The sequence below is a fragment of the Cucurbita pepo genome, chromosome 14 (assembly GCF_057944985.1).
Source record: "Cucurbita pepo subsp. pepo isolate OVF chromosome 14, ASM5794498v1, whole genome shotgun sequence".
Taxonomy (NCBI): domain Eukaryota; kingdom Viridiplantae; phylum Streptophyta; class Magnoliopsida; order Cucurbitales; family Cucurbitaceae; genus Cucurbita; species Cucurbita pepo.
Genome location: NC_141811.1, coordinates 6,486,551 through 6,501,829, shown reverse-complemented (window position 1 = coordinate 6,501,829; position 15,279 = coordinate 6,486,551). Strand labels below are relative to the sequence as shown.

Here is a 15,279-nt window from a genome sequence, read left to right as displayed (position 1 = left end):
TACCCTTCATGACTGTACAAATCATTCTTACTTATAAACCTTCCTCTCGAAAATTTCTAGTCTTAGAACAACTCAAGATATTTGTTTGCATCTCTTATTATTTCTCTTAGGTGGCTCCTTCACAATTCTTATATGTGATCTTGGCTAGGAAAATTTTCATGCCACATCCAGTTCTTGAGCTTACATGGCTCTTTATCGGGCAACCTATGTCTAACCTTTAACCGGTAGTCCTTATCTCATGACTCGAGAAGTGTCTATCCTTAGTCCTCACAAACCTATAAGTTCTTGTGGTTATTCCTTCCTTCTCTCAACTTAATGTCCCAATGAGGATATCTATAAGAGGGATATGTGCAGCTTGCCACGATTTACAATTCTAATCAACAAAGTTTGTGTTTCTATTCAAAGTTAGAATGTCATCCACACACTTCACGGTAATTCCTTCCTTCCTAACATTCTCTCACGTCATGAATTTCCAATGATCTTAGTCATATCGGCCCCCATATTGATTCGCTAGTCACCCTGTCCTGTCTCGACTCTAAAAATCTTCGTTCATGGTGTGGTTACTTCTCTATCTTCGTAGATCACAAAATATTGAAATGCTCTTGCAAATTCTCTTATAATTCCTCCTCAACATACTCAAAATCTACCTCGATCCTACAAATCTTGAAATCCGTCGTATTTGACGTATTACGTCATTCCTTAACTAGCATACGAGTTTATCCCTTTCGTTCTTGTACGAGCTCTTCCTAGTGTATCACTTGGTTTTCGTTGAGGCCTAACCTAACCAATATGTTCAAGTCCTATCTCTTACATGATTTTTATCCACTCATTTTGATTTAGACACACTCTCCTGTTATTGTCATGACAATGTCATGCCACCGAAAGTAGGCTATTTCAATCCTAACCAAATCTTGGCACTACTTGGGTCTATTGTGGTACGATAGCTCGTGGGCCTCCTCCCTCATATCACATCTCCTCCTGACATTAGCGAATTTATACTACCAACTGCATCTGTGGCGTTTGTAGTTTAATAGTGATGAGCTTCTATCTACTCATAAGAAGTTTATTTCTCAATTGGATAAATACCTTGGGTTCCAGTGGTTCACCTCTGTTGTTACCTTAATCATGTATGGTAGTGTCTTTGCATCCTTAATACAACCATTACGAGTGTCGATTCAAATTCATGAATTGGTATCTACATTCAACTTTTATCATAACACGAGGCATAGCAAAAAATTTCATGTGGTGTACCTATATATCCGGTTAGTTTTTCTCCTCCCAAATTGACATCATCTTTCATGATATTCTACGTCTTATTGGGCATACTTGCCTATTGGAACTTATCTGGTGTGGTTTTATGTAATAGCCCAAAAATAAATAAACAAATAAACAAATAAAAATAATTATAAAAAAAAATAGTTAAAATAATAATAATAATAATAAATAAATAAACAAAAAATAACATTTCCCCACCTCTCTCTACCAACCTCTCATCCATTCCCACAATTATCTCTTTTCAACCCATCCTCACGACGAGTAAGTAACAGTTACTAGAAAAATAAACAGAAAAAACAATAATTGTCAGATTTGAGAAAAAGAAAAAAAATGAGAATGGCTTTTATACAATCCTATTTTTTTTTTTTTTTTAATCACATCCAATTAGAGTTAGATCTCCATTGAATTATTACCATGGTTTAACTTTGAGTTAGAAACTAAATGTCAATCATTTATACGATTTCTAGCAAATCACGTCACATTAGTAATATTAGATTAAATTTATACTAGTAGTCAAATGAATAGATTAAAATAGAAAGACTTAGAAAATTTGTGAACAGTAAACACTCAAATAAGGAAAAATTTGGGAACAGAGATCCAGATTTAAAAATCACAAACTAAATATAGAAAAAAAGTAAAAACGAGAGTAGTAAAGCCTAGAATAATTTGAAATAGCGTATCTACTCTTTATACAACAGTAATCATGGAAAATAAGATTTTTAATAAAAATATAATTATAGACATCAACATTTCAAGACTTTTAACAATAGACCTATGTAAATTAGATAAATAATTGTGTAGATTTCAAACTTGAAACTGATGTCATGGGCTCACATAGGTGGACTCGGATTTTAAAGGAGGAATCGAACTTTCATTAAAGATATATTCGTGACAACGACTTAAGCTTGCCAGGTAAGTGGTCTTACAATCAGCATGGTTATATTTGATGTTGACACGTGTCTGTGGTTCTACACGTGTCATATATACTGATATGTGTGAATTACCTGTTAATCGGTATGCTTATATTATGTATATGTTATGTTATAATATGTGAATTGTATGATAATAATTATGGTACGATGTGTTCAATGATAGGTTTAAGATAGGATACGAGAAGGATGCACGAAACAAAATGTGACGATAGGAGTAAAATATGTTCATGAAACGTTAAGGTTAGGTTACATACCGGAGTGTTATGGATAGGAGAGATTGATGAAAGAATACGGTTAGGTTATGGGTAGAAAGGGATAGGTTTGTGATAGATTGATAGAACGATAGCGTTAGGATACGTTCCTGTAATGATATGACTAAGGTACGTTCACGTAACAATATGACTGTAATAGGTGTAAGAACGTTAAGGCTATGATAAGTTAGGGAACGATATGACCACGAAGTGTTTACGATATTCAATATTTATGATACGAAATATTGTGATGTGATTTGATGTGTCATGTTTAGATTGTTTTGTGTGACCATTGAGGAAATTGTTGTATGAATTGCACATTATGAAATGACATGTTAAAAGCATGGAGCGTTATGTTATGTTTTCTAAATTGTATGTATACAACATGTTATGAATGACATGATATCACGACAAATGAAATGAAATGTAACCCCGTTAGGATTATGTATGATAAGTAGACTGAAAATGAGAAATGACATGTTAAGCATGAAAGATGATAGCTGGGTTATATTCATTAATGATAAAAGTAGAAATATTTGGGAACTCATGCATTATGTGTGCTCATGTATTTGGGGGATACCCTTACTCCATCACGAGGGTACGGACGCGTACATCCAATGGCAGGACAACAATCGTTATGTTTGCATAGCGCTGCCGTGACGGTGACTAGTTCTAACGGGTGTCCGGCCTAAGGAGCTCCCAGAGTATACTCGTCAGACAAGGAAAGTGGCCCAGCGGTGTGTGAACTGACTGGTGAGCCCATACTCACATGTATGGGCTGTGTGTAGAGTATATGATACACGTCCAAATTACCCGTTAGAACAGCACCGTAGGAAGACAGATTGAAAGATAGGTCTCATCATCTCGTTTGCATGTGATTGTTGCATTTAACCCCAATAGTGGGGTCACTTACTAAGTATTTCTTTAAATACTCAAGTCATGTGCTACTACATTTTTCAGATTAAGGCAAGGCATTCCTGTATGGCTGACGACAGCATCGCAACTCGAGACTATGGAGTCACTTACTGAGTATTTCTTTAAATACTCAAGTCATGTGCTACTACATTTTTCAGATTAAGGCAAGACATTCGTGTATGGCTAACGACAGCATCGCAACTCAAGACCATGACACATGCATAGGATAGTAGTATTTATTTTCTTAGACTTAGGCTAGAATAGGATGTTTTTAACTTAAACGATTATTTATTTTATTTAGTCTTTTGTTGTGTCGTTTTAGAGATATTTTTTAAACACGTAAGACAATAACTGTGTTTTAAGTTGAAGGTTATGTTTTATGAAATTTAAATGAAGTCTTCAGCATTCAATGTTTATGGTACGTATATAATAGTGACCTTATTTATAGTACCTTGCTTAGGCTACTAAAGAAAAACCTACTCTTGTATCGTGCCTCTCTCGAGCATGGTTAGAATGACTTATAACCTAGACTTCATTACATTGTGTTAGATTATGATCAAATTGTACATTAAAAAAATACATGAACTAATACGGAATTAAACTTAAAATGTAGACATCAAACTAACTTTTTAGTAAAATATAAAATTGATAAAAGACGTGCGCACAACTAATAATAATCGACGGTGCATTTAATTAGTTATTTATATATTGGCACCCTCGAGGGGAAAAGACGATTCTACCCTCCATGGCTATTTATGACTGAAGCAGACTAATCCCGGAAAGGACGGCAGAACTGGAATGGCATCTTTGAGAGAGAATGACGAATATACCCCTGGAAGGAGGTTTCTCCGAAATGACATAGCCTGCAAATCCGCATCAGCGTGTAACCACTCTTTCTTTATTATCTGTAACTTAGTTGGCGTCCATGGCCGCTCCTTCTCCGAAGTCCCCATTGACCTTCTTCTCCTTCTTCTTCTTCTTTACTCTTCGGTCTTCCCCCCCTATATATCATCCCCCTCTCCACTCCCCCTTCTTCAGCTCAAACTCAAGCCCTAATTCCTGATCCCTAATTCCTAATCCCTAATTCCTGATCCCTAATTCCTAATCCCTAATTCCTAATCCCTAATTCTATCTCGCTTTCTTACTCCGATGGCGTTTGTCGCAGACCAATCCGGATTCGAGGACTGGCTGCCGAAGATGGCGGAGAGGCTGGGCGGAGAGGGGCTGATCGGGGAGCTTTGCAATGGATTCAATCTTCTGAAGGATAGAGAGAAGGGGGTGATAGATTTCGAGAGTCTGAAGAGAAACGCGGCGGCGCTAGGGCTGGCGGATCTGAGCGATGAGGATCTGAGAGAAATGTTGAGGGAGGGGGATTTCGACGGCGATGGCGCTCTCAATCAGATGGAGTTTTGTGTTCTTATGTTCAGATTGAGCCCTGAATTGATGGACGAATCATGGTTCTTGCTCGAGGATGCTCTAAACCAAGAGTTTAAGGGCTTCTGTTGATTTTTCTTTTTATTTTGTAATTATTATTAATTACTGATTTATTTACTTCACTTTTTGAATATACTGGAAAACAAAAAGCCATTAAGCCATTAACTTGTGTTGCAATTTTTAGCTTTCAAATTATATCCTTATAATTTAGACATACATTAATTAAAATTTTATAAGATGTAACGATCTGGGTATTCTCTCTCAAGATGTAACGATCTGGGCACTCTCTCAGAGAGAGGCTCGATGAAATTGACATATATGTGAAGATGCGGACTACCTGTGCTTGGACAGAAAGACCACCCTATAAATTGACTTTGGGCTAAGAAGGCCCCCGGAGCCTGACTTTGGGCTAAGAAGGCCCCTGGAGCCTTTCTTGCGCAGCTAAGAAGGCCCCCGGAGCCTTTCTTGCGCAGCTAAGAAGGCCCCCGGAGCCTTTCTTGCGCAGCTAAGAAGGCCCCCGGAGCCTTTCTTGCGCAGCTAAGAAGGCCCCCGGAGCCTTTCTTGCGCAGCTAAGAAGGCCCCCGGAGCCTTTCTTGCGCAGCTAAGAAGGCCCCCGGAGCCTTTCTTGCGCAGCTAAGAAGGCCCCCGGAGCCTTTCTTGCGCAGCTAAGAAGGCCCCCGGAGCCTTTCTTGCGCAGCTAAGAAGGCCCCCGGAGCCTTTCTTGCGCAGCTAAGAAGGCCCCCCGGAGCCTTTCTTGCGCAGCTAAGAAGGCCCCCGGAGCCTTTCTTGCGCAGCTAAGAAGGCCCCCCGGAGCCTTTCTTGCGCAGCTAAGAAGGCCCCCTTCCGAGGGACCTGAGCCATCAGTGAGATACCACTCTGGAAGAGACCTACGGGCCAAGTGCGAGAATCTTTGTCATGGTACGTGCAAAAGTAAATAGAAAATTTCATAGGGATAGAAATCTTTGTCATGGTACGTGCAAAAATAAATAGAAAATTTCATAGGGATAGAAAATGAAATAAGTGGCAAGGATGGTTCCCATCCCACTCCATCTCGTGCAGATGTCTAATTGATAGGTTGCAATTGACCAAACTTGTATGTTAAACCCAATTTGATTATTTTATTAATGTTTAATTAATTAATTATATATATATATATATATTATTTTTTTAGTATATTTTATTAACATTAATTGATTTCTTTTTATTCTTATTTAATTTAATTTTAGAGTTTATTTATTTATTTTTTCCTTGATAAAATAAAGTTTCATTGAGTATTTTATTTTTTGGAAGACTTGTTTTTATTAGTTTGAAGCTGTTTAAAAAATTTATTAACTAAAAACTATAATGATCTAAATTATAAAATTATAGTTTTAAGAAAAAGAACTTAAAAACTTACTTTTTAACTAAATAAAATATAACATAAATTATTATATACTCATTACCTTGTAGGTTGACTCAATGAGCGTATAACATTGCATAATATTGTAGCAATGCTAAAACATTGCATGACCACCAAGGTATGTTCGAGACGTTGCTTAGAGCGTCACAATGCTACAAAAATAAAGAAAAGGGTGGAAAATATGCTCAGTTTAGAGACAACATCTTAACACTATCTAATTTTTATATAAAAACATGTTTTTCAATATGGCTGGAGGGACTTCTCGGGATTCAAACACCAAATACATCAAAAACAGCATTCGAGAGACTTTGAGCACTTCTATAGAAGTTACGAAAACGATTTCAAGGCTTGATGTGGATATTATACCAGAAATGGGAGATTGACACAATGAATATAATTTTATTTCCAACCTTTTCTTAGTATAGATATGTATTTTAGTCCAAATACTTGTGGTTCTTTTGCCGAAGAGTTTGCCCCCTCCATCTATGGAAACTGGAGATGAGTTCAATCCTGCTTGTTTGTTGTTCGGCGGCCAAGCTTAGACGAGGTTTTTGACCAAATGGTGTGCACCTTTCTTTTTTCTCAAAAAATCTTGATAGAATAGCTGCACCAAATTATCATCCCTACAACTTGACAAGTACATTTGGGTAAACATTTTTTTGTCAAAGTTTTTTTTTTTTTTTTGATCATCGACTCGAGCATGATCTAGAACTTAAAACAAAGACTAATTTCAATAATAAATTCCATATGATATGAATATTATCTGATGCCTTTGCTGCATCATACTCTGTGGATGAACCAATAATCAAAGAGTCATCCGCTTGAAGTAACTTATATTTAACCGATAAGTCATATTTATTATTTTGTGCACAAATTTAATACGTAATGGATGCTAAATAAATAGTTGAAAAGTATTTGAAATATTCTAATATTCTGGTCAAAGAATTTTAAATTTAGAAGTCTCATTGCTTTATGTTTTATTTCTTAAAGCATCTCTTTAGAAATGGAACACCTTTGAGAGAAAATAAACTTGTTTGAGAAATAAAATTTTAAAATTCATTTATAATTTTTTGTCTGCCTTTTATTTACATTAAATATTTCTTAGTCATGACTCACCGATTAAAATCAGTTATAAAAATATGGTAGGATTGGATTGAATTGAATTGCAACCCTATTTTTTAATGGATCAGATTAACTCAACAAAAAAAAAATAACAAACGTTAAGTTTTCAAAAAATTCAACCCAAGCCAACACAACGTTCATGATTTTGGTTGGGTAATTTAACTTGGTCCAAACATCTAGTCATATAAATAATTCTATTAATGTGTCGGTTTTTATAGTCAACTTTGACCAATGCTACAAATAAAGTAAATATATTCTTACGTCATAGAAATTTGATGCCTTTCCTTTATCGTTCATTTTTCAACACGTAAGTATCAATCATTGTTACTCTATTTCCCTACATTTTCAACCCAATTGAAATATTCACATCTACCGTCCAAATTTTCAACCGAAACAACAGCACTTAACAATGGAAACACAACCCAAAGTTGAACCCATATAAAAACATTTATTTCAAACAAATACAAAAATTTGAAAATATGTTATTAGATATAAAATTTAAATTTATACATAGCAGATAAATTTTTAAAAAAATTTAAAATTTTCGATGCTCTAGTAGATATAAAATTGAAAGTGGGATAGTTCCGAACGTCTTTCAATAATTTTAGTGCTACTTTTATTCTCGGTTCGAATCTTAATGTTCCATCTTCCCTAACTTGCATTAGTTTATTAGCCAGAGTCTTATTTGAGAAGAATAGAATCTTTTTTTTTTTTTTTGGGTTAAAAATCATTTCGAATAATCAACATTGGTTTTACAAAATAAATAAATAAATAAATAAAAATGAAAGTGTTTTAAAAGGTATGCCAAACTAATATTTAATTTTATCAATATGGATACAATGAATATACCTTTAAAATCATAAAATTAAAATCTAACATGCTTTAAATGAAAAAATAAGTTACAATTTTTTTATTAATATATTATAATATTTTAATTAATTAACAATATGATTTCTATGATAAGTTGGTGTAATTTCAACGGGGATTTAATTATTATTTTACTTTTTCTTCACAAAAATATTATTATAAACTTATTAAAAATTTGACTGTCTTAATAATACAACTTTCCTTATTTTTAAAATCTTGTAAAAAAAAAAAAAATATTATTGATTTTGTAAGAGTATTTTTAAAAGTTTAAAGATTATTTAATTTTTATTTATTAAATTTAAGGAAATTATTAATATATTTTTTAAGAGTAATTTTTATTAATTTAGCAGCGAAAACAAAAAAGAAAAATGGACGATGGGGTTGGCGCGAAGACGAGGAAAAATTTCAGACGACAAAAGGGAAGGCAGGTGAAGAACATTTCCCACCTCTCTTTCCCAAAATTCCTTTACGTTCGTTGAAATGGTAAGACGAATACGCCAAGAAGTTTCGATTCTGCGTCTCTTTTCTCCTTCTTATTGCTTCCTGTTTCGTCATGGAAAACGACCCACAAACCATCCCCCCGTAATTGCTTCTGTTTTAAGCTTTCATTGGATCTTTCCCTGACCGTTTTGAATCTCCGCGACGAATTCGTTTCCAGGTATTGAGGCTGTCTCTTGCTTTTGATTCCTTAATCGTCTAATCTTTCTATGCATCTGATTCCCTTATCTTTATTGTGATTTCGTTTTTTGTACGATCGTGTTCTTTTGCTTCTACGTCTCGGACATTTGGGCTTTTGATCAATTTCTATTTCGATTCCTAATTTTGGGGGGTTCTCTTCTTTTTACGTTTCTAATGGCTGGAAATTGAAGTTTCTGCTCTTTTTCTGAGAGATGGAGGAATTCTTTTTTGATTTTGTGTCTCGTTCTGCGTACAGAGTTAAAGGGAAGTATGTTCATGTCCTAAAAGGTCCTACAATTATTTACTTTGGGCTCTGGATTCGTAACAAGATATTCACCTTGTTACATTCCTGAGCACGTTTCTAGAAGGAGAAAATGTCGTATGTTCTGAACTTTTATTTTCCAAAGGTAGACAAAGGGTTTTCCAGCTATTCAATCTTGACCACCATAAGGGTGGTTGTCTGATTCCTTTTGGGTCCATGGTAAAGGTCAAAACATCTACACTTTTTTCGTTTTGAAATGTCAAAGGTCTTTTTATGAGTACACTAGGCGGTACAGTGACATTCTTGCTTGGAAGTTTTGAGTTTGAAATACTTTTCAAAATTGAGGTGTAAGGCATGTAGGCTTATCATTAGTTAGTCGAGTACTATATATTAATGCCTTGTAAAAGATTTCCTCTGCAACAGGCTTTTAGCAATGGGAAGCATCATGTCTGAGATTAACTTGAAGGACTTTTTTGTTCCCAACTATATTTTATCTCTTGGATCAGAGGTGGAAAGAGTTAGCCATCCCCCTGTTTGTCCAGTAATTGTTTTCATTAACTCCAAAAGTGGCGGTCAGCTTGGAGGTGAACTCCTTGTCAGATACCGTTCTCTTCTCAATAAAAATCAGGTAATTTGACCTGTGTTAATGCAGGATATTATTATTTCTTTTTTGAGTTTTTTACGGTTGTGGATGTCCGAATTTGAGGCAACTTTCTTCAGGTTTTTGATCTGGGAGAGAGTCTTCCTGACAAGGTGCTACATCGACTTTATCATAACCTTGGCATGCTCAAGGACAAGGGAGATCTCTTGGCTGCTCATATCGAAAAGAATCTTAAACTAATTGTGAGTTACTTGTCGAGTTGGGATTTCACTTATATTGTCTACCAGTGAGAACACATGATTGAGTGTCTGTTACGGTTTCATCAATTGTCGAGGCCATAAGTTGTCAATTATCACCAATCTCTACTCCTTGCTCTTAATATGTGATTCTAATTATCAGGTTGCAGGTGGAGATGGTACTGCAAGCTGGCTTCTTGGAGTAGTTTCTGATATGAGACTGCCTCATCCACCTAAAATTGCTACAGTACCATTGGGAACTGGAAACAACCTTCACTTTTCCTTCGGCTGGGTATCTTTTTCTTTTGTTACACCTGTGCTTTTGATATTTTTTTTGGCTATCTATATGGATAATGGTGTTTACACTCATATTATCTAAGGCTATGTTCTTCATGTTCACGGGATTAAATTAAAATGTTAACGGATCAGAAAATCTCAACTTGTATATTTTGTTTAGTATTTGGCTTAGAAATTTTAGTCATTTCACTGGAAGATGTTCTAATGGTCTTATCCAATGTAAACTCTGACAAAACCAATCATGTCTATTTCCTGGCAAGACATTTAGCATTTCCTAATATTTCGAGCCTGTTCAGAAGTTTTTTCTATGCAATCACTTATATGAGCTGTCACTTTACCAGGCACCATGTCAATTGTGCTTTCTGTGTACATTACTCTTGGTGCTTGGACTGATTTAAGTCTGAGTTTGAAAATAGTAACTGTTGTTAATTCACAGGGAAAGAAAAATCCTGGCACAGACCGTGAATCCGTTGAATTATTCTTGAGTCAAGTAAGGAGTGCAAGAGAAATGAAGATTGATAGGTAAAACATCTATAAACGCCAAATCCAAGCATGTTTCTTAAAAAAAAATTTGTTCTAGCATGATCAACTAATTATGTAGTGTAAGGGTGTATGATGTACGTATATTTAAACATTGTCATTACAAATGTTTATCAATTGAAGTGTGAAATAATATGATTAATTCTCAACTCACATCACCAATGCATGGGCAGACTAAGGGAGTTATTTAGTGGATGGAAATATAGATAATTGTGGCATGATTCTGGTATTACCAAGCTACTCCTTTTTAGATCAACTAGTCATTTTGTCTTAAATAACTATCTGTTAATTGAATGCTGCACCGGCATGGCTGTAGATCAAAAGCTTTGTTGCTCAGAATCAGGCGCAGTTTCTATCATTGCACATATTTAATATGTTTACTGAATTTTAGTGAAATGGAAAAGTTTTTTGGTCAATAAGAATGAAACTGTTATTGTTTTCTTCATAAACTCAATTTTTTTTGTATTCCAGCTGGCATATTCTCATGAGAATGCGAAGTCCGAAGGAAGGTTCTTCTGATTCTATTGCATCTCTTGAGCTGCCTCACTGTTTGCACGCATTCCATCAGGTATCCCAGCCTGTAAACCAAAATATAGTAAACTTGTCTTGGTTCTTATTTTTTAAAAAATTTCCTTTTGATTCTTTCCACTGCTTATATGTTTAGCATGTTGAAACTGTTCTGACTCAAGCACTAATGCTCACAATCCATCGGTAGGAAACTAAAAATTTCACGAGAAAAATGAAGGCGTACCTAAAATATGGACACCACCAGAGGGATAAAGAACACTCTGATTGGTCCTGTTGAATTATGAAATTAAATTCATGGATTGATTGGAAAGAAATAGTAATAAAATAGAAAAGAAAATAGTAAACTTTACCTCTACACCTCAAGAGGGCATCAACAGGTTTTAACAATTGTTACATTAAATTCAACTAATTGGTTTGAATCAAGGTTTATAGCGAAGTTTAGAATTAGGATTTCAAAGCATCAAGTATATTTTTCTAAAAGCAACATTAAGTACTTCTTACTCCAATTGGAGTTGAGTTTTAGAATAGTATCCTAATTAGCTAGGAAATAAAACAAGCCTATATTTGGATTTCTGTATTGCTGCAAGAATTTCATTTATTTATTCTTTTATTATTCACTAACACTAGAGATTTTCAATTACTCATTAGGGGTCGGGCTTGAGTTTGCTAGCTTTTTACTGGTGTGATTTTTTTTTTCTTTTCTTTGTATGGTATTGTGGTCTATGTTTTTCACCTTGTTTTGGCCGTTTTCAGGACGGTTGGCATCTATTTCGTGGTGGATTTTGGAATTACTTCAGTATTGGTAAGAATTTTTTTTGCTTCATCACATTCTATCACTTCACTGAATCATTATGTAATGACATTAAAAGTATATTGTTAAAAAGGTTAAATAGCGTGGGTGATTTGAATCATGTGGCTTCATTTGATTGAGCTATGGGTTTAGTAATGCAAGCCTCCAACCCTATCAATTATTCCTCATGTATACTTTTCTGATTCCAACGACAGATTTGTCATTCAAATTCTGCAGCCACGATGTTTTTACATGCCTCCACAGATAATTTCGACTTTAGTCAGCTACTGAGCGAGCAAAGAAGCAAAAGTGACTAGCTCTTTACCTTTATTTGATTAAGATCAAATCAAGAATAGCCCTATAGCACAACCCTCCTACATTATCATAACCGCGATATACTGTGTTTAGTAATGATATGGGGTCGGATTACTAGAATTATCCTTTTTTTAAACAACATAAGGAATCTTGACCTTGATATGGAGTACAATTGGACTATGCCTTTTGGCGTTGTATGATAGTTTAACTATTTTATAATAGACAATGTTAGCATAATCCATGTACAATGATGAAGCTCTATTTTAATTTCTGCCTGGTACAGGTAAACTTAAAAACATTCCAATTGAGTTCCTCAGAAATTTGATGAATGGTCTATACAGGAATGGATGCTCAGGTATCATATGCTTTTCACTCCGAGAGAAAGTTGAATCCAGAAAATTTTAAGAATCAATTAACCAATCAGGTAATGATTTATTTTTCCTTTCAAGTCTGAAACACCTTAATTTACCTTTAGGATTTGCACGAAAAATGACCAATAATTCTCCATTGTTAAATCTTTCTCACGTGCCAAGTAAATTTGATCCTTATTAATGGGGAGGGAGCCTTGCCAGTTGTCAACTGCCGACAATCCAAGACTTTTCCTGATATCTGTAGTACTAGAACATTGTCGGAGATGAAATATATTATATTTAAATTATCTATAATTTAGCTCGCTAGACATTTGGCATGTTATGTCTCATGATTATATCCGCTCTACATTAAATGATGGGTACCTGTATGTTTTGCTTTTCTATAGTTTTTCTAGGTTAACATGTGCTTCAATTGATTTACTTTTGCGTCTTTACCAATACTTTTGTTCTAATTATACTAAACAATCAATGTCTTTTTTGGTTGAGGCAGAAAGCATATTTGAAGATTGCTTGTAAACAAGGATGGTTTGTTTCTCCTTTATGTCATCCTCCTTCCAGGTATGTCTTTGGTTTATCTTTATATGATTATTTAAGCAGTGGTCACCTGTCTAGATCATTGTTTATATTTAATTCAGTGTTTATCCCAGAGTTGGTGTGCATGAACTAACCCAAGCAACATTCGTAATTGTTTAAAAAGAAAAATATGATAGTTGTACCTTTATGTCTGGACCTTAGGTCGTGTTATCTGCCTTAGTTTCAACTAGCAACTAGTTGCTAGTTCTTGTCAATGTCAACATTCTGTGATTTAGAATGAGTTGATGTAATGCAGGAACATAGCAAATCTTGCAGCGGTGAAGATCATGAGGAGGGAAGGTATCTGGGAGGACCTCGTGATTCCCTCAAGGTGATTCAAAATAACCTTTTTTCAATGGGTTGGTTGTTCATTTTGCTGCCTAACATTGCGTCATATGAAATGTTTACTTTCTGCACATGGCGGAGGTGCAAATGATTGATCTCCTTAAAAATGGATAATAGGCTTTGACACACTCTTTCCAATCTCAAATGCAGTATCAGATCTATAATTTGTCTCAATTTGCCAAGTTTTTCTGGTGGACTTGATCCTTGGGGAGATCCAAGCAAAAATAAATTACATGATGTTAGTTCCAAGCTTGTTTTCCGCTCTTAAACCGCGAGCTGTTGTTTAGATCATTCTGGTTGTAATTAACATATTACATAATGTTATGTCTTACAGAGAGATCTAACTCCTCCATATGTGGATGATGGGCTTATTGAGATCGTTGGTTTTAGAAACGCTTGGCATGGGCTCGTCCTGCTTGCGCCAAATGGACATGGAACTCGTCTTGGTCAGGTAACTTCAAGCAAAAACCAGAATTGGATCAGATTCTAAAACACTCTTAACGAACTGACACAATTGTAGTAAATCACCTCCCTCTGATGCTGTGCGAATGAAACTAACACTACTCTTGGTTGCCCCATTCCTAATATTGATGCAGGCAAGAAGGGTTCACTTCGAGTTTCATAAAGGTGCAATTAACCACACGTACATGAGAATTGATGGGGAGCCATGGAAGCAACCCCTTTCTGTGGAAGATGACAAAGTGGCGATAGAAATTAGTCATTCTGGTCGAGTCAACATGCTCGCCAACCTACCGTGCCGAGCTAAAAGCGTGCACGACCCTTCTTCAACTCACAATTACGGCAACAGAGATTATTATATCAACAGGGATGATAAATTTGCAGAAGAAGAACATGTGGTGGTAAAGAAGTTTGGTGCAGCTTCTACGTTTAAGTTTGTGGACGACAGGGACATAGTTCATTATCAATAGGTACACACAGACGTATTGGGTTATCTTAATTTTGGTTTTTGGTGTATATGAATGATCATGATTTGATATGATTGATTGATGAATGAAGTAGTTGCTTCAGCTGTAAGAGATTGTAGTGTAGTTTCGTTGGTAGATAGATATTGTCTTTTTTTTCAGTTTTCCTTTCGAGTTTTTTCTCGAAGCTTTTAAAACTCGTCTGCTAAGGAGATAATTCTACATCCTTATAAAAAATATTTTGTTTTCATCCTCATACGGTGATATGCAATATGTTTAAAAGGGTATTCTTGTACGCAATGAATTATTTAAAATTAACAAATTTGTAAAAATAGTTCCATGATAACATATCTGTGGGTTAAATACCAAATCCATGGGACAACACACCCAACTTTTTTTTTTTTTTTTTGTTTACTTTTCCAAAAATAATTTATGACAATCTAATATTAGAAACTAGTTTTTTATAAATTAATTAAAAGTATGAAGATTTAATTCAAATATTTAAAATATATAGATTAAAATAGAATAGTATGGCTTTTTAAATTTGAATTTGAATTTATTTCTATTTTTTCAAAAAAAAAAAAAAAAAAAAACGTTCCAACACTTAGCCATATTAAAAAATTTA

The 15,279-nt window shown here is 34.9% G+C and overlaps 2 protein-coding genes across 4 annotated transcripts; both read left to right on the top strand.

The window, feature by feature from the left end:
* The first annotated feature begins 4,283 nt into the window (after positions 1–4,283).
* Positions 4,284–4,972, top strand: LOC111810070 (calcium-binding protein KRP1). The gene has a single exon (XM_023696624.2). It carries the CDS (start codon positions 4,523–4,525, stop codon positions 4,877–4,879), a length of 357 nt encoding a protein of 118 aa, XP_023552392.1. The 5' UTR covers positions 4,284–4,522; the 3' UTR covers positions 4,880–4,972.
* A 3,573-nt stretch (positions 4,973–8,545) lies between these two features.
* On the top strand, positions 8,546–14,766 carry LOC111810862 (diacylglycerol kinase 1). 3 transcript variants are annotated; one of them, XM_023697673.2, is made up of 13 exons: positions 8,546–8,853; positions 9,543–9,763; positions 9,856–9,978; positions 10,136–10,264; positions 10,706–10,791; positions 11,281–11,377; positions 12,091–12,139; positions 12,784–12,866; positions 13,304–13,371; positions 13,643–13,717; positions 13,882–13,969; positions 14,066–14,182; positions 14,328–14,766. In XM_023697673.2, exons 2-13 carry the CDS (start codon positions 9,569–9,571, stop codon positions 14,658–14,660), a joined length of 1,443 nt encoding a protein of 480 aa, XP_023553441.1. In that variant the 5' UTR covers positions 8,546–8,853; positions 9,543–9,568; the 3' UTR covers positions 14,661–14,766. The 3 variants fall into 3 exon arrangements, with proteins under 3 accessions (XP_023553441.1, XP_023553440.1, XP_023553439.1); XM_023697672.2 differs by having other exon boundaries at positions 8,547–8,853; positions 9,559–9,763; XM_023697671.2 differs by lacking the exon at positions 8,546–8,853 and adding an exon at positions 8,867–9,141 and having other exon boundaries at positions 9,559–9,763.
* The last annotated feature ends 513 nt before the right edge of the window (positions 14,767–15,279 follow it).